Here is a 19,630-nt window from a genome sequence, read left to right as displayed (position 1 = left end):
TTTGACTGGAAATGTATAACAAAGCTACATATGCAGGGCAGCACGGTAGCACAGTGGTTAGCACTGTGGCCTCACAGCTCCAGGGACCCGGGTTTGATTCCTGGTTTGGGTCACTGTCTGTGTGGAGTTTGCACATTCTCCACGTGTCTGCGTGGGTTTCCTCCGTGTGCTCCGGTTTACCCCCACACTCCAAAGATGTACGGGTTAGGTTGATTGGCCATGCTAAATTGACCCTAGTGTCAGGGGCATTTGCAGGGTAAATATTTGGGGTGACGGGGATAGGGCTTGGGTGGGATTGTTGTCAGTGCAGGCTCAATGGGCTGAATGGCATCCTTCTGTACTGTAGGGATTCTGTGATTTTATATTATATAACAAGAATAAAACTAACAATACATGAATCTTATTACTGAAACAAAAATATACCAAGATGTACCTTCTATCAACACAAGACATATGTCTGTCGTTATTAACCTAAAAAGTAAACATATTTCCAGAAAAGTCCAATGGAATATTGAAGGACACCGTTTCACATTTTAAAAACTTTTACTTCAGAAATTTATCTAAAATCAGCATCACTAAATCATGCAAAGAGAGAAACGGTATTTGAATAGACAAGATAAATTACACTTTAAAAAGCTCAGACAATAAAAACAGGTTCCACAAAATCACAAACATTTCCCCCTCAGTATATTTGGCTCTAATTCCAGTTCCAGAGAATTTCTCTGTCTCTGTATTTCCCAGGGGGGGGGGGGGGGGGGGGAGAAAGAAAGTGTTTTCCTCACAGATGTTGTCCAGAGGATGAAGTTGGAGTCTGTGTGTGAAGTTGGAGTCTGTGTGTGAAGTTTGAGTGTGTGTGTGAAGTTTGAGTGTGTGTGTGAAGTTTGAGTCTGTGGTGAAGTTTGAGTCTGTGTGTGAAGTTTGAGTCTGTGGTGAAGTTTGAGTCTGTGGTGAAGTTTGAGTCTGTGGTGAAGCTACAAACAGAAGCTGTTCTGTTTCAAATCAAACTGCGGGACTTGGAAGAAAATGATGGGAAGATTTTGCAAAGTCCCCTCCCCCACTCCCTCAGCTGGCAGCCCAGCACGCAGGCGCAGAGAGCGCTGCTGAGCCGAGCTGTCCGGAGCAGGCGCAGAGAGCGCTGCTGAGCCGAGCTGTCCGGAGCAGGCGCAGAGAGCGCTGCTGAGCTGAGCTGTCCGGAGCAGGCGCAGAGAGTGCTGCTGAGCCGAGCTGTCCGGAGCAGGCGCAGTGCGGCTGCCGCCAGCGGTCGCTCTCGATCTCTTTTTGGAGCAGCAGCCGCTGGAGAGAGAGGGGGGAGGGGGAGATCACCGAGCGGCTTCTCGCTCTGGCCGGAGCCGCCAGCCGGTTGTCTGGAAACGTTGGCTCGATGTGGTACAGGGGGAGGGGAACAATGGGTGGGGGCGGGGCTCCCGGGATGCGCGCCCGGGCCTGCGCACTGGAACCCAGAGACGTCACCGCGGAGCAGAGTGATTCCTATTGGCTGATTCAGGCAGGGCTCCATTGTGATGTCACAATGCGGAAGTTGGCCAATGAGCTTCAGAGTGAAACTTCCTCCTCTGTGTTTCTCCCTTTCCATTTCTTTTCTCATTCTGGGGGAAATTGCTGACTTGCAGCAACTGAAGGGAAAGGAAGTGAATCCAGTCTGTATATTCTATACATTTTTAGTTCAGTCGTTTCGACATATATCTGTCTGGCAGCCTGCATGGAGATTTTCAGCTCTCTGTGTCCAGGACAGGAAGCAGTGAGCATGGATCTGTCAATCAGCCTCAATCAGCACCTTCAGGAGAATTGGGAGGGTGAATATTAGATACAGCAGAGTGAGAATGGAGGGAGAGTGTGTGGGATGGAGATTTACAGCTTTTGGGGAATAAGCGAGGAAAGAATGCGTTATAGAAACTAAAATGATGTGTTCTGAATTTCTATCTTATACTAACTGTGATGTCTGTTGTAAATTTATATTACAGGCTATCAAGAGGTGAGGATTTACAGTCAAAAATCTCAAGCCAAACGTCATGTCAAGAACTGACAAAGTCACTCAATTTGATAGAACCTGAATATCATCTACCTTTGAATCTCTGTTCTGTCATCTTCAAAAGATTTTAAGCATGAGTGAGAGTGGAAAAGCACTGAAACATGCCCACACCCAAGTGAGCGCATTCCAGTGTAATGACTGTGGAAAGAGCTTTAACCAGTTACACAGCCTGAAAATACATTGCAGCATTCACAGCGGGGAGAGACTGAACATGTGTTCTGTGTGAGATTCAACTGATTGTTGAACCTGGAGAGTTACAAGGACATCAGCACCATGGAGAAACCGTGGAAATGTGGAGACTGTGGGAAGGGATTCATATCCCCATCTCAGCTGGAAATTCATCAACGCAGTCACACTGGGGAGAGGCCATTCACCTGCTTTGTGTGTGGGAAGCGATTCACTCACTTACCTAATCTGCAGAGACACCAACGAGTTCACACAGGGGAGAGGCCATTCAGGTGCTCTGACTGTGGGAAGGGATTCGCTCATTTATCCAGCCTATGTGCACACAAAGTCACTCACACCCAGGAGAGACCCTTTAAATGCTCTGACTGTGGGAGCAGATTCAAAAGCTCTGGTGAACTGGTATCCCACCAGCGCATTCACACTGAGGAGAGACCGTTCAGCTGCTCTCACTGCACAAAGAGGTTTAAAATGTCATCCAAACTGCGGATACACCAACGAATTCACACTGGGGAGAGACCATTTACCTGCTCTGTGTGTGAGAAGGAATTCACTCATTTATCCAGTCTGCGCGCACACAAAGTCACTCACAGCAATGAGAGACCCTTTAAATGCTCCAACTGTGGGAACAGCTTCAAACTCGCTGGAGATCTGAAGTCCCACCAGCGCAGTCACACTGAGGAGAGACCGTTCAGCTGCTCTCACTGCACAAAGAGGTTTAGAAATTCATCCGACCTGCTAACGCACCAGCGAGTTCACACCGGGGAGAAACCGTTCACCTGCTCTGTGTGTGGGAAGGGATTCATTCATTCATCCCACCTGCTGAGACACAAGTTCACTCACACCAATGTGAGACCCTTTAAATGTTCTGACTGTGGGAGTGGCTTCAAAAGCTCTCGGGAACTGATAATCCACCAGCGCATTCACACTGAGGAGAGACCGTTCAGCTGCTCTGTCTGCACAAAGAGATTTAGAATGTCATACAACCTGCGGAAACACCAGGCAGTTCACACCGGGGAGAGGCCATTCACCTGCTCCGGGTGTGGGAAGGGATACATTCAGTTATCCAGCCTGCTGAGACACAATGTCACTCACACGCAGGATAGATCCTTTAAATGTTCTGACTGTGGAAGTGGCTTCGAAAGCTCTGGAGAACTGATGTCCCACCAGCGCATTCACACTGAGGAGAGACCGTTCAGCTGCTCTCACTGCTCAAAGAGATTTAAAACATCGTTCACACTGCGGGTACACCAGCGAGTTCACACCGGGGAGAGGCCATTCACCTGCTGTGTGTGTGGGAATGCATTCACTCAGTTATCCCACCTACAGAGACACCAGCGAGTTCACAAGTGATGACAGGGGTTGGATTCTGCTGTTATTGCTGCTGTTAGTCACATCCAGGACTGAACCATGTTCATTCGGACAGTTGGTGAAGTGGGAGGGTCGGAGGGTTTCTTGCTGCTGGACTGGCCAGTCTCACAACTTTGCCTCCAGTGGGCTGATGCTCTTTGAACCTGGGAGAGCACATTTCCACTGAAATGATCCACAAAACTAATGAAGGACATTTATTTTATCCTTGATCATAAATAGTGTTTTTTCCTACGACTACTGGTCGATCTAAAATAAATACAGAAAAAACGAGAAAATCACAGCCAGTCTGGTAGCATCTCTGGAGAGAGAAACAGAGATAACCTTTTATGTCCAATGTAACTCTACTTGAGAACGAAAGCGAGGGAGAAATGTGATGGGTTTGATGCTGCTGAGAAAGGGGGGAGGGGCAGGTAGAACAAAAGGGAAAGTCAGGGATTGGTTAGAGGGTGGGTGAGATTAAATGACAAAAATATGCTGTAACAAAAGGCAAAGGGAGAGGTAATGTTTTTGGTAAAGAAACAAATCATTGGTCCAGAGTAAGTGTTAATGGCAGAATAAATGACAGCTCTGTCTGGAAGCAAAAAAACATGAAAACAAGATGCAGGCTGACTCAGCAAAAAAACCCATCAAAATGGAGGAGAGAATTCAGGGTGTGAAGTTGTTGAATTCGATGTTGAGTCCAGAAGGCTGTAAAGTGCCTCATCGGAAGATGAGGGGCTGTTCGTCCAGCTTGTGTTGGGCTTCTCCGGAACATTGCAGCAGGCCGAGGACAGAAATGTGAGCGTGAGAGCAAGGTGGTGAATTCTAATGGCAAGCAAGCGGAAGGTCAGGGTCATGCTTGTGGACTGAGCGGAGGTGTTCCACAAAGAGGGCAGGGAACAGGCTACAGATGAATTAAAGAGAAACCATTTGTGTCCAGAGCATTGTGAACTCCTTTTACTCTGGTCGTCTTTGATCCTCAAGTCATTTTCTGTTTGTTTAACCATGTTCTGTTTCATTAATAAACTTTTATCAGTAAAAATATTTGATTTTTCTGGATTTTTTTCTGATTATATTAATGCACTTTAGGGAAAGTGGGTGAGAGGGGTTGGCAGGCTCTTTAACAGAAAGTGAGTCCCTCTAAGGTAATTGGCAAAGGAGCCAGAGGGGGAGATGAGATTATATTTTATATTTTTGACACAGCGAGGTGTTCTGATCTGCCTGAAAGCAGATTCAATAGAATCTTTCCAACCGTTAAAGACTTGAAAGGGAAGAATTTGCAGGCTGTGGGGAAAGAACAGAGCAGTTGGATGAATCAGAGTCCTTTCAAAGAGATAGCAGAGGCACAATGGGCTGAATGGACTCCTCCTGCAGCCTGTCAATCTCAGCCTCCTGCTTCTGTGCAGGTTAGAAGGGCAGATTTCATTGCAGCCTCTTCCCTGTTTATGTATTTAAAGAGACGGGTTTCTCTTTAGCTCTGAGTGACCGATATAACAATTGGTTGGAGGCCCATTTCCCACTCAATCCTCCAGCACCTTCCTGTCTCTCTATTAGTGCGACACCCATGGCAGTTTCCCAACTGGGGCGTAGGCCCCATTATTCTCAGCTAAATTCAGCCCTCAGCTCCGTCGCCTGGCTGTCATTAACACGAGCAATAGAGAGACAGGAAGGTACCCCAGGCTCAAATGGGAATCGAAACTTGTGGCTTTAAATGAACTGTTAGAATTTCTGTGACATTCAATAATTTAAAAAGTGAATTTAAACCCAGTGAATAAATTAAAGAATCACATGACAAAACTTCAAGTTTTTTGACATTTATTCCAACAAACTGGAAGCAACAATGACTAAATACTGTTCTTTGTAGGGAACATTGCCCTTAAACTGTAAAATTGAACTTTGCCCTTTTACTCTTAACACAATCAAATATCCCACTCAACGGTTATATTTTACTCTGTCTCCAAAATTTTCCAAAAACCAGTCCAAAGTGATTCTTCACTCCCCGAGTGTTTATTTCCTTTTCCAGTCTGACAACCTTTAATCCCAGAACTGTCCTTCACAGTGATGGTTCTCCTGGACATTTTCCCACTAACACAAGCAAGGCGAATCTTCCAGCCTTGTTACACAATCCTCAGGAATTTGTGACCAACATTCAACATCAGAGCAGAAGTAGCCATTTGGCCCTTTGTGTCTGCTCCAGCATTTATTTAGATCATGGCTGATCTTTTTGTGTTGAGTTCCACATTCTCGTTCTACACCCAATACTTTTGATGTCCTTATCCAAAAGAATTGGTATGAAGGCAAAATTCTGCTGTTGCTGGAATCTGAAACAGACACAGGAAATGCTGGACAATCTCAGCAAGTCTGACAGCATCTGTAAAGAGAGAATGGAGGCAACATTTGGAGTCAGGATGACCCTTTGTCAGAGGTGAAAACAAAGAAAATCAGACAAAATTCATCCCGTGAGGGTCAAGAATTGGGAAGCAATCTATTAAACCTCCTCTGAACCACTTTCAATGCATTTGTATCATTTCTTAAATAGGAGACAAAGCCGCACCCAGTGTTCAAGATGCAGTCTCAGCAATGCCCTGTATAACTGAAGCAGAACATCTTTACTTCTATGTTCAATTTCTTTCATAATAAAGGATAACATTCCATTTGTAAGAACTTTGATTTATGTGAATGAAGATTTATGAGGGTTCTCTTGTTTACAATAACTTCCCTAATCGTAAATCGCACCAGGTTCCAGTGACTTAACCATATGGCAAGAAAGAAAGCTTTAAAAGGTGAAATCAGAAAGTTTGTTAACCATTAAAAATGTAACAAGACAGAAAGATAAAAAGCAAAGTGTCGATTAACAGTTAATAGAGAAAGTTTAACTTTAACAATTGAACAGACTTCTCTCCATCCCTCTCAGACCAGGACATGACGTGACGGCTCCGAAAACGTGGATAACTTGTAAAACCAACAGCTCTCCACACCTCTCTGTAAACATATCTCCCTCCACCTCTCTCTACCAAGTTGGCTTCTCAAGACCACTTTTTTATACTTTAAAAATGCTGAAAGCCCATCTTAGCCAATTCCCATAAATCTTCAATTATGAACTAAAATAGACACGAGTTTTCGGGTGATTTAAAAACAAATGAACTGTCTGCTGAAAGGGTTAACTTTTCTACAGAACCTAAAGGGGTGGAGAGTGAGCAGCAAAAACTTGGCACACAATTACATCACTTTACACAACCATAGAACCATAGAAAATTACAGCTCAGAAACAGGCCTTTTGGCCCTTCTTGTCTGTGCCGAACCATTTTTTGCCTAGTCCCACTGACCTGCACTTGGACCATATCCCTCCACACCCCTCTCATCCATGAGCCCATCCAAGTTTTTCTTGAATGTTAAAAGTTAAATGTTAAATTTACCACTTTATCCGGCAGCTCATTCCACACTGCCACCACTCTCTGCGGGAAGAAGCCCCCCCCTAATATTCCCTTTAAACTTTTCTTTCACCCTTAACCCATGCCCTCTGGTTTTTTTCTCCCCGAGCCTCAGCGGAAAAAGCCTGCTTGCATTCACTCTATCTATACCCGTCAAAATCTTATACACCTCTATCAAATCTCCCCTCAATCTTCTACGCTCCAGGGAATAAAGTCCCAACCCATTCAATCTCTTTCTGTAACTCAGCTTCTCAAGTCCCGGCAACATCCTTGTGAACCTTCTCTGCACTCTTTCAACCTTATTTACATCCTTCCTGTAACTAGGTGACCAAAACTGTACACAATACTCCAAATTCGGCCGCACCAATGCCTTGTATAACCTTACCATAACACTCCAACTTTTATACTCGATACTCCGATTTATAAAGGCCAATGTACCAAAGGCACTCTTTACGAACCTATCCACCCTTGACGTCACTTTTAGGGAATTCTGTACCTGTATTCCCAGATCCCTCTGTTCAACTGCACTCTTCAGAGTCCTACCACTTACCCTGTACGTTCTACTTTGGTTTGTCCTTCCAATGTGCAATATCTCACACTTGTCTGCGTTAAATTCCATTTGCCATTTTTCAGCCCATTTTTCTAGTTGGTCCAAATCCCTCTGCAAGCTTTGAAAACCTTCCTCACTGTCCACTACACCTCCAATCTTTGTATCATCAGCAAACTTGCTGATCCAATTTACCACATTATCATCCAGATCATTGATATAGATGACAAACAACAATGGACCCAACACCGATCCCTGCGGCACACCACTAGTCACAGGCCTCCACTCAGAGAAGCAATTCTCCACAACCACTCTCTGGCTTCTTCCATTGAGCCGGCATCTCCACATCACGTTCTTCCATTGAGCCAGTGTCTAATCCAATTTACTACCTCCCCATGTATACCACGCGACTGAACCTTCCTAACTAACCTCCCATGAGGGACCTTGTCAAAGGCCTTGCTGAAATCCAGGTCGACAACATCCACCGCCTTCCCTTCATCCACTTTCCTGGTAACCTCCTCGAAAAACTCTAATAGATTGGTCAAACATGACCTTCCACGCACAAAGCCATGTTGACTCTCCCTAATAAGTCCCTGTCTATCCAAATATTTGTAGATCCTATCCCTTATCACACCTTCCAATAATTTGCCCACCGACATCAAACTTACTGGCCTATAATTTCCCGGATTTCTTTTGGAACCTTTTTTAAACAACGGAACAACATGAGCCACCCTCCAATCATCCGGCACCTCCCCCGTGAATACTGACATTTTAAATATGTCTGCCAGGGCCCCTGCAAGTTCAACACTAGCTTCCCTCAAGGTCCGTGGGAATACCCTGACCGGTCCTGGGGATTTATCCACTCTGATTTGCCTCAAGACAGCAAGCACTTCCTCCCCTTTAATCTGTAAAGGTTCCATGACCTCCCTACCAGTTTGCCCTATTTCCGTAGACTCCATGTCCGTTTCCTCAGTAAATACGGATGCAAAAAAACCATTTAGTATCTCCCCCATCTCTTTTGGTTCCATACACAGTCTACCACTCTGGTCTTCAAGAGGACCAATTTTATCCCTATCCTTTTGCTCCTAACATACCTATAGAAGCTCTTTGGATTTCCTTCACTCTGTCTGCCAAAGCAACCTCATGTCTTCTTTTAGCCCTCCTGATTTCCCTCTTAAGTAGCTTCTTGCACTTTTTATACTCCTCGAGCATCTGATGTGTTCCTTGCTGCCTGTACATTTCATACAACTCTCTCTTCCTCTTAATCAGTGTTACAATCTCCCTCGAGAACCAAGGTTCCTTATTCCTATTTACTTTGCCTTTAATCCTGACAGGAACATACAAACTCTGCACTCTCAAAATTTCTCCTTTGAAGGCCTCCCACTTTCCATTTACATCCTTACCAGAGAACAGCCTGTGCCAATCCACACTTCCCAGATCCCTTCTCATTTATCAAATTTGGCCTTTTTCCAGTTCAGAGCTTCAACCCGAGGACCAGATCTATCCTTATCCACGATCAGGTTGAAACTAATGGCATTATGATCACTGGATCCAAAGTGTTCCCTCACACTCACATCCATCACCTGCCCTAACTCATTTCCCAATAGGAGATCCAATATCGCATCCTCTCTAGTTGGCACCTCTATATACTGATGCAGAAAATTCTCCTGAACACATTTTACAAACTCTACCCCGTCTAAACCTTTAACAGTATGCGAGTCCCTTCTTACAAGTTTAAAAAACTTCCCTAAGAACAAAACAAACTTGATGTTAAACTGCATCCATTAATTTTTTTGTTCTATTCATCAACCTAATTATTTTAATTTGATCAGTTATTGTGAGGGATGATTAACTTCTGTTCTTTATAAACTGGTTCACTCATTTTGTTAATTCTACATGGGCTCGAGAATCAGAACCCAGACTTTATCATCCTTATTTTTTCTCCCTTTGCCACCACTCCCTCTGTTTTGCGGGAGGGTCGTGGGGATTCCAATCAGAACTAATCAAATTATCATAAAAGTAAAATACTGCGGATGCTGGAATCTGAAACGAAAACAGAAAATGCTGGAAGATCTCAGCAGGTCTGACAGCATCTTTGGAGAGAGAATAGAGCCAATGTTTTGAGTCTGGATGAGCTTCTTACAAAGTGTCATCCAGAATCGAAACGTTGTTTCTATTCTCTAATCATTTTATCGATAAGCTTCTTGTTCTTAGTTTCCAAATGGCAGGTAAGAGACCTGTCCGGTCCCCACTCGAGCTCTGGTTTTTCACTGGCCATGCGTGGATAGGATTATAACTGTTAGAATCTACTCTCAGAGATCTGCTTTTCAGACCAGTGCTACTTGGAGAATACCATCACTTCACCAAATATCGGGTCACAAGTCCCTCACAGTTCTTATCACAAATTGACGATAGGTTAAGCAATGCCTCAGAACGCTTTTTAACTTCTTAACCAACTACCTACCACTGTTTGTTGATTGGTCGGACCCCTTTTTTACAGATTCAGGTCTCTCAGCCGCTGAACACCAGCCGGTCCTGGAATAAGTTTAATTTGAACTCATTCTGAGTCAATATTCTCACCAGGTCCTCTGTTGGGACCCTGCTAAGCAGCTTTAATGGTCCATGATTGCAGAAACTGAGAAGTTACAGGAATGTGGTCAAGATAGTCCAGTCCCATTATGCCTCACATTCAATCTGCTGTCCTTCAATTATAACAGAATATGTGGCTGTATGTAGCTGCCTCGGCCGTGGTCAACCCCAACACTGCCTTCCTGAACTGCTTCAATGCCTGAGGTGTAAGTACACCCACAGTGCTGTTAGAGAGGGAGAATGTAGATGGATACCAGATTGATATATTCCATTCAACCACACCCAAGATGAGTTATTCCAATTTCTTTATTGTCCAGGACAATATATTCACAATATCTTTAAAACAGAAATTAAACATTCCCATTTGATTTCAGGTAGTAACATATTCTGTTAGTTTGTTCTTTATTGTCAATGTCAGGCTGGGGTTGTTCCCCTTGGAGCAAAGGAGGTTGAGGGGAGATTTGATAGAGGTGACAAGATTCTGACAGGTTTAGATAAGGTGGACAAAGAAAAGCTGTTCCCATTAGCTGATGGGACAAGGATGAGGGGGAGACAGATTTAAGGTTTTGGATCAGAGATGCAGTTGAGGGGGGGGGGGTGATGTGAGGAAGAATATTTTGATGCAGCGAATGGTAATGACCTGGAACTCGCTGCCTACGAGGGTGGAGGAAGTGGAGACAATAAACAATTACAAAGGAAATTGGATGGGCGTTTGGGGGGTTTCAAACAGAAATGCTGCCTAAAGGCTCGTACTGGGGAAGGTGTGACCTCTATGAGAAGGATGGTCTACACCTTAATCAGAAGGGGACCAATATCCTGGGGGGTAAATTTGCTAAGGCCATGCAGGGAGGTTTAAACTGATTCGGGGGGGGGGAGGGATCCTGAGTAGTGGGGCTGAAAGTGAGGGATGCATGGATGGGGACTGCAATGCACGGCATTGCAGAGGTGGGGTGGAGCAGGGTTTGAAATGTGTATACTTCAATGCCAGGAGTATTCGCAATAAAGTGGGTGAACTTGCAGCGTGGATCAGTACCTGGGACTTCGATGTTGTGGCTATTTCAGAGACATGGATAGAGCAGGGGCAGGAATGGATGCTGCAGGTCCCGGGGTTCAAATGTTTTAGTCGAAGTAGGGAAGGAGGTAGAAGAGGGGGAGGGGTAGCATTATTGGTCAGAGATTGTATCACAGTGTCAGAGAGGAGGTTTGATGAGGACTTATCTGTTGAGGTAGTATGGGCGGAGATTAGAAATAGGAGAGGAGAGGTCACCCTGTTGGGAGTCTTTTATAGACCTCCTAAAAGTTCTAGAGAGGTTGAGGAAAGGATTGCGGAGTCAATCCTGCTTAGGAGTGAAAGTAATAGGGCAATTGTTATGGGGGATTTTAACTTGACTAATATTGACTGGAATTGTTATAGCTCTAGCTCGTTAGAGGGGTCAGTTTTTGTTCAAAGCGTGCAGGAAGGTTTTTTGACTCAGTATGTAGACAGGCCAACTAGAGGTGAGGCTATATTGGATCTGGTGCTGGGAAATGAGCCAGACCAGGTGCTAGACTTGGAAGTTGGTGTGCATTTTGGTGATAGTGACCACAATTCGGTTACGTTCACCTTAGTGATGGAAAGGGATAGGCATGAACCTCGGGCCAGTGGTTTTAGCTGGGGGAAGGGTAATTATGAGGCTATTAGGAGAGAATTAGGAAACATAGGTTGGACTAGGAGATTACAGGGACTGGGAACGTCCGACATGTGGAGTTTTTTCAAGGAGCAGCTACTGCGAGTCTGTGATAGGTATGTCCCTGTCAGGCAAGGAGGAATTGGTAGGGCTAGGGAACCGTGGTGCACCAAAAAAGTTTCTTTGTTGGTTAAAAAGAAAAAGGAGGCTTATGTTCGGATGAGACGTGAGCACTCGGGTAGTGCACTAGAAAGCTTTAGATTGGCTAAGAGGGAGTTGAAGAGCGAGCTTAGAAGGGCTAAAAGGGGACATGAGAAGACTTTGGCGGATAGGGTTAAAGTGAATCCTAAGGCGTTCTATAGGTATGTCAAGAACAGAAGGTTGGTTAGGGCAAGTTTAGGGCCAGTTATAGATGGCAGAGGGAAGTTATGTGTGGAACCGGAGGAGATTGGTGAAGCATTGAACCAATATTTCTCTTCGGTGTTCACGCAAGGGGACATGAATATAGCTGAGGAGGACACTGGGTTGCAAGGGAGTAGAATAGACAGTATTACAGTTGATAAGGAGGATGTGCAGGATATTCTGGAGGGTCTGAAAATAGATAAATCCCCTGGTCCGGATGGGATTTATCCAAGGATTCTCTGGGAGGCAAGAGAAGTGATTGCAGAGCCTCTGGCTCTGATCTTCAGGTCGTCGTTGGCCTCTGGTATAGTACCAGAAGATTGGAGGTTAGCGAATGTTGTCCCATTGTTTAAGAAGGGGAACAGAGACTTCCCCGGGAATTATAGACCGGTGAGTCTCACTTCTGTTGTCGGCAAGATGTTGGAAAAAATTATAAGGGATAGGATTTATAGTTATTTGGAGAGTAATGAATTGATAGGTGATAGTCAGCATGGTTTTGTGGCAGGTAGGTCGTGCCTTACTAACCTTATTGAGTTTTTTGAGAAAGTGACCAAGGAGGTGGATGGGGGCAAGGCAGTGGACGTGGTATATATGGATTTTAGTAAGGCGTTTGATAAGGTTCACCATGGTAGGCTTCTGCAGAAAATGCAGATGTATGGGATTGGGGGTGATCTAGGAAATTGGATCAGGAATTGGCTAGCGGATAGGAAACAGAGGGTGGTGGTTGATAGTAAATATTCATCATGGAGTGCGGTTACAAGTGGTGTACCTCAGGGATCTGTTTTGGGGCCACTGCTGTTTGTAATATTTATTAATGATCTGGATGAGGGTATAGTTGGGTGGATTAGCAAATTTGCTGATGACACCAAAGTCGGTGGTGTGGTAGACAGTGAGGAAGGGTGTCGTAGTTTGCAGGAAGACTTAGACAGGTTGCAAAGTTGGGCCGAGAGGTGGCGGATGGAGTTTAATGCGGAGAAGTGTGAGGTAATTCACTTTGGTAGGAATAACAGATGTGTTGAGTATAGGGCTAACGGGAGGACTTTGAATAGTGTGGAGGAGCAGAGGGATCTAGGTGTATGTGTGCATAGATCCCTGAAAGTTGGGAATCAAGTAGATAAGGTTGTTAAGAAGGCATATGGTGTCTTGGCGTTTATTGGTAGGGGGATTGAATTTAGGAGTCGTAGCGTTATGTTGCAACTGTACACAACTCTGGTGCGGCCGCACTTGGAGTACTGTGTGCAGTTCTGGTCCCCACATTACAGGAAGGATGTGGAGGCTTTGGAGAGGGTGCAGAGGAGGTTTACCAGGATGTTGCCTGGTATGGAGGGGAGATCCTATGAGGAGAGGCTGAGGGATTTGGGATTGTTTTCGCTGGAAAGGCGGCGGCTAAGAGGGGATCTTATTGAAACATATAAGATGATTAGAGGTTTAGATAGGGTGGATAGTGATAGCCTTTTTCCTCTGATGGAGAAATCCAGCACGAGGGGGCATGGCTTTAAATTGAGGGGGGGTAGTTATAGAACCGATGTCAGGGGTAGGTTCTTTACCCAGAGGGTGGTGAGGGATTGGAATGCCCTGCCAGCATCAGTAGTAAATGCGCCTAGTTTGGGGGCGTTTAAGAGATCCGTAGATAGGTTCATGGACGAAAAGAAATTGGTTTAGGTTGGAGGGTCACAGTTTTTTTTTTTTTTAACTGGTCGGTGCAACATCGTGGGCCGAAGGGCCTGTTCTGCGCTGTAATGTTCTATGTTCTATGTTCTAAATATCTCTGAACTTCCTCACACCCTGTCACTCTGTGATCTGTGTGAAATTTGAAACCAGGTATTCGCAACAAGACTCAAGGAGCATCAGCCCACTGGAGGCAAAGTTGTGAGACCGACCAGTCCAACAGAAAGAAACCCTCCGACCCTCCCCATTGACCAACTGTGAGAATGAACAAAATGCAGTCCTGGGTGTAATTGAGAGCAGAAACAGTAACAGCAGAATCCAACCTCTGGAATCACTCGTGAACTTGTTGGTGTCTCAGCAGGTGGGATGAAACTCTGAATCTCTTCCCACACACAGAGCAGGTGAATGGCCTCTCCCCAGTGTGAACTCGCTGGTGTGTGCAGAGGTTTGAGAGGTCAGTGAATCCCTTCCCACACTGAGAGCACATAAATGGTTTCTCCCCAGTGTGAACTCGCTCGTGTGTCCGCAGACTGGATAACTGAGTGAATCCATTCCCACACTGAGAGCAGGTAAATGGTCTCTCCCCAGTGTGAACTCGCTGGTGTCTTCGCAGGCCTGATGAATTACTGAATCCCTTCCCACACTGAGAACAAGTGAATGGTCTGTCCCCAGTGTGAACTCGCTGGTGAGTCCGCAGGTTGGATGACTGAGTGAATCCCTGCCCACACTGAGAGCAGGTGAACGGTCTCTCCCCAGTGTGAACTCGCTGGTGTCTTTGCTGGCCGGATGAATCACTGAATCCCTCCCCACACTGAGAGCAGGTGAACGGCCTCTCCCCCGTATGGCTGCGCCAATGCGCTTCGAGCTCAGATGGGTATCCGTATCTTTTCCCACAGTCCGCACACTTCCATGGTTTCTCCATGGTGCAGGTGTCCTTGCCGCTCTCTTGGGTGGACAATTAGTTGAAACTTTGTCCACACACAGAACACGAGTACAGTCTCTCCCCGCTGTGAATGTTGTGATGTTTATTCAGACTGTGTAACTGGTTAAAGCTCTTTAGTCAGTGCACTGGAACACACTCACTCGAGTGTGGCAGTGTGTTGCTGCTTTTCCAGTCACACTGATGTTTGAAATCTTTTCAAATCAACAGACCGGACAATCATTTCTCCTTCTAGATTCAAAGTCCGATGATATTCAGCTCCCAAGGAATATGACTGTCAGATCTAGACGTGACGTTTGAGATTTCAGCCTGTGATTCCTCTTTCAATATCCTGTAAAATGAGTTTACAAAAGTCATCAGTGTCAGTACAGGATAGAAATTCAGAACAGACAATTTCTATGGAACATTCTTTCCTCTCTCATTCCCCAAAAGCTGTCAATCTCCATCCCACACACTCTCTCCCCATTCTCAGCAGGTCTGGCAGCATCTGTATGGAGAGAAAAGAACTGATGTTTCAGAGCTTTGACAAAGGGTCATCGAGACAAGAAACATCAGCTCTTTTCTCTCCTTACAGATGCTGCCAGACCTGCTGAGATTTTCCAGCATTTTCTCTCTTGGTTTCAGATTCCAGCATCCGCAGTAATTTGCTTTTATAAGGCTGCAGATACCTCCTCCCAAGTAACATGCGTGTGCCCAAGACATCACCACTTGTTTCCCTTATTTCTTTCGAACCCATGGTGCTCTCCGCAGTAAACACAGAGGAGAAGTATTCATTAAAAATCTCACCCATCTCCTGTGGCTCCACACACAGATGGCCATACTGATTTTTAAGGGGATCTATTCTCTCTCTAGCCACCCTTTTACTCTTAATATAGCTATAGAACCTCTTGGAATTTTCTTTAATCTTTAAACCCAATGAATGCTTCCTTCTTTTACCTGACCAGAGCCTCAATGTCCCTTGTCTGCCAGAGATCCCTAAATTTACCATTCTTTCCCTGCATCTTAACAGGAATATACTGCCCTGGATTCTTGATATCACACTTTTAAAACCTTCCATTTGCCAGTCATTCCTTTCCCTTCAAACAAACTCACCTAATCAACATCTGCTCGATCCTGCCTAATGCCCACAAAAGTGGCCCTGCTCATCCATCCTCTGGATTACCTCTTCGGAAAACAATAAAAGATTTGTCAGACATGACTTCCCGTGCACAAAGCGGTGCTGACTATCCCTAATCACACCGTCAGAATCCAAATGTTGGTAGATTCTGTCCTTCACAATCCCCTCCAGTAACTTACCCACCACTGATGTCAGACTACCGGCCTATAATCCTCAGGCTTCTCTTTGCTACGCTTCTTAAACAACAGAACAACATTAACATGTTCTATTCTTCCAGAACTTCACCAGGAGAAAGAGATGAAACAAATATCTCTGCAAGGGGCTCTGTAATTCCTTCCTGAGCCTCCCACAAGATCTGAAGATATAATTGATCAGACCCAGGGGATTTATCCACCTTAATGCACTTTAAGGCTGCAGATACCTCCTCCCGAGTAATATGCATGTGGTCCAAGACATCACAGCTTCTTTCTCTTATTTCTTCAGCATCCATCATGTTCTCCTCAGGAAACACCAAGGAGAAATATTCATTAAAAATCGCACCCATCTCCTGTGACTCCATCCTCAGATAGCCATGCTGATTTTTAAGGGGACCTATTCTCTCTCTCTCTAGCCACCCTTTTACTCTTAATATCGCGATAGAACCTCTTGGGATTTTCATAGAATCCATACAGTGCAGAAAGAGGCCATTTGGCCCATCGAATCTGCACCGACCACAATCCCACCCAGGCCCTACCCCCATATCCCGACATATTTACCCGCTAATTCCTCTAACCTACGCATCTCAGGACACTAAGGGGCAATTTTAGCATGGCCAATCAACCTAACCCACACATCTTTGGACTGTGTTAAAGTTAAATTTTCTTTAACTTTACCTGCCAGATCCATATCATACCCTCTTAAGTATTCTCTTACACTTTTAAGAGACATCGAGTGATTCACTTGTCCCCGATTGTCTAAACCCAATGTCTGCTTCCTTCTTTTACCTGACCAGAGCCTCAATGTCCCTTGTCAGCCAGGGATCCCTAAATTTACCATTCTTTCCCTTCATCCTGACAGGAATATACTGCCCCTGGACTCTTTATCACACTGTTAAAACCTCCCATTTGCCAGTCATTCCTTTCCCTTCAAACAAACTCACCTAATCGACATCTGCTAGATCCTGCCTAATGCCCACAAAAGTGGCCCTGCTCCAGTTTAGGGCCTTGATCTGTGGACCTGTCTTATCTTTTTCCAGAACTATTTTGAAACTATTGGTGCTCCCAATAGTGCTCCCCGACTGACACTTCAGTCACTTGCTCTACCTCATTTCTTAACTGTTTAATAGAAAGTGAGTCCAGGAATTGATAATGAAAAATAAGGAGCTGGGAGATGAATTGAACAAGTATTTTGCCTCGGTGTTCACAATAGAGGATACAGTTAAAACTCAGAAACAACTGGAAATCAGAAAACAGAAGTGTGGGATGAACTCTGAAAAAGCACAATTCCCAGGGAAGTGGTCCTCAGCAAACTGTTGGAGCTGTGGGCTGATGAGTCCTCGGGTCCTGCTGGGCTTCATTCTCGGGTCTTAACAGAGTGAGATAGTTGATGTGTCGGTCAATTTTCTAAAATTCCCCATCGGGAATTGGATAAAGGGAAACCAGTGGATGCGCTGTACTTAGATTTCCAGAAGACATTTGATGAGGTGCCACATCAAAGGTTATTGCAGCAAATAAAAATTCATGCTGCGGGGATGACATATTGGCGTGGATAGAAGATTGGCAAACAGCAAACAGTGGGCAGAAATGGATCATTTTCTGGTTTAAGAGAGAGAGAGAGAGACCTGGGCCAACCTTTCCAGAGTCTGCACCCTCCCTGGATTCACTTCCTTTCCCTTCAGATGCTGCAAGTCCCCAATTTCCCCCAGAATGAGAAAAGAAATGGAAAGGGGGAGAAAAGAAAGTGTGTTACTCACAGATATTAGCGACAGGAGGAAGTTTCAGTCAGTCTGAAGATCAATCTTCATTCACACAAAGCCTGCGCTCAGATTGGCCGGAAGACCAGAATCCTTCCGGTCCTCCAACTCTTCCCATTGGTCAACACCTCAGCATGACGATCAGAGGGTGGGTTCTCCCCCGCACATGCGCAGCTTTCCCTCTCCCCCGCACATGCGCAGTCCCGGGCCAGGGGGAGGGGGAGATCACCGAGCAGCTTCTCGTTCTGGCCGGAGCCATCAGCCGGTTGCCTGGAAACCTTGACTCAAGGAGGTGTAAGGGGAGGGGGAACAATGGGTGGGGGCGGGGCTCCCGGGTCCGCGCGCCCGGGCCTGCGCACTGGAACCCGGAGACATCACCGCGGAGCAGAGTGACTCCTATTGGCTGATTCAGGCAGGGCTCTATTGTGACGTCACAATGTGGATGTGGTCCAATGAGCTTCAGCGTGAAACTTCCTCCTCTGGACAACATCTGGGAGGAAATCAATGTTTCCCCCTTTCCATTTCTTTTCTCATTCTGGGGGAAATTGGGGACTTGCAGCAACTGAAGGGAATGAAGTGAATTCGGTCTGTATATTCCACACATTTTTACTCCAGTAATGTAGACATTTATCTGTCTGGCCGCCTGCATGGAAAGTTTCAGCACTCTGCGTCCAGGGCAGGAAGCAGTGAGCATGGATCTGTCAATCACACATGAGGACGGCCTCAACTGGGATCTTGGGTTCATGTCACACGATCTGTAACCCCCACGACTTGCCTGGGCTTGCAAAATCTCACTAACTGTCCTGGCTGGAGACAATACACATCTATTTAACCTGTGCTTAACCCTCTCTCCACTCACATTGTCTGTACCTTTAAGATTTGATTTCCTGTAAAGACTCGCATTCCAACCATTATCTTGTAAATTGAGTTTGTGTCTTTGTGCCCTGTTTGTGAACAGAACTCCCACTCACCTGATGAAGGAGCAGCGCTCCGAAAGGCTTGTGCTACCAAATAAACCTGTTGGACTTTAACCTGGTGTTGTGAGACTTCTTTCTGTGCTTACCCCAGTTCAACGCCGGCATCTCCACACTCTGAGTGGAAACAGAGGGAAGTAGGAGGCCGGAAGTGAGGAGAGAGATTTTATACATCTACAACTCAACAGGAACTTTGACAGAATTTCCAAACCCTGTGAACAGCATCAGCTCCAAGTTCCTCTCCAACCCACACACCATCCGGACTTGTCTGACATCCAGTACTGAAAGAACAGAAATTTATTTCATATAAATACTGGGAAGACTGAACCCATTGTGTTCAGTCCCCACTACAAACTCCACTCCCTCGCCAACTTTATCTCTCCTCCTGGCAACTGTCTGAGGCTGAACCAGGCTGTTCACAACCAGGGTGAAATAGTTCATCCCAAGATGAGCTTCCAGCCACGTCCACATCATCATCAAGACCACCTTCATTCAAAGAAGTAATTAATTTATAAGAATGAATAATAAAATACAGTGTAGAAGGAGGCCATTCAGCCCATCGAGCCTGCACCGACAACAATCCCATCCAGGCCTTATCCACATATTTACCTGTTAATCCCCCTGATACCAAGTGGCAATTTATGATGGCCAATCCGTCTAACCAGCACATCTTTGGACTGTGGAAGGAAACCGGAACACCCGGAGGAAACCCACACAGACACGGGGAGAATGTAGAAACTCTGCACAGACAGCGACCCGAGGCT

General features: G+C 45.5%; 2 protein-coding genes across 2 annotated transcripts in view; one reads left to right on the top strand and one right to left on the bottom strand.

The window, feature by feature from the left end:
- Positions 1–19,630, bottom strand: part of LOC144487353 (uncharacterized) — a 71,362-nt gene that overhangs the window by 18,562 nt on the left and 33,170 nt on the right. Inside the window, exon 5 of the mRNA XM_078205439.1 lies at positions 14,258–14,768. Within this exon, the coding sequence (XP_078061565.1) occupies positions 14,258–14,768 (511 nt within the window). The remainder of the gene's footprint in view (positions 1–14,257; positions 14,769–19,630) is intronic.
- On the top strand, positions 2,321–6,334 carry LOC144487351 (uncharacterized). Its single transcript, XM_078205438.1, has 3 exons — positions 2,321–2,900; positions 2,985–3,235; positions 6,320–6,334. Exons 1-3 carry the CDS (start codon positions 2,321–2,323, stop codon positions 6,332–6,334), a joined length of 846 nt encoding a protein of 281 aa, XP_078061564.1.

This window comes from Mustelus asterias, unplaced genomic scaffold (genome assembly GCF_964213995.1).
Source record: "Mustelus asterias unplaced genomic scaffold, sMusAst1.hap1.1 HAP1_SCAFFOLD_751, whole genome shotgun sequence".
Lineage (NCBI taxonomy): Eukaryota > Metazoa > Chordata > Chondrichthyes > Carcharhiniformes > Triakidae > Mustelus > Mustelus asterias.
The sequence above is the reverse complement of the archived record's forward strand: the minus strand, read 5'-3'. Positions and strand labels throughout refer to the sequence as shown.

What these genes read in the sequence shown, in the direction of transcription:
- LOC144487351 (XM_078205438.1), top strand. Translation starts at nt 2,321, where the DNA reads ATGGAGAAACCGTGGAAATGTGGAGACTGTGGGAAGGGATTCATATCC. An exon ending in TCTGAAGTCCCACCAGCGCA is followed by an intron (nt 2,901 to 2,984) that starts GTCACACTGAGG and finishes CGCACCAGCGAG; the next exon opens with TTCACACCGGGGAGAAACCG.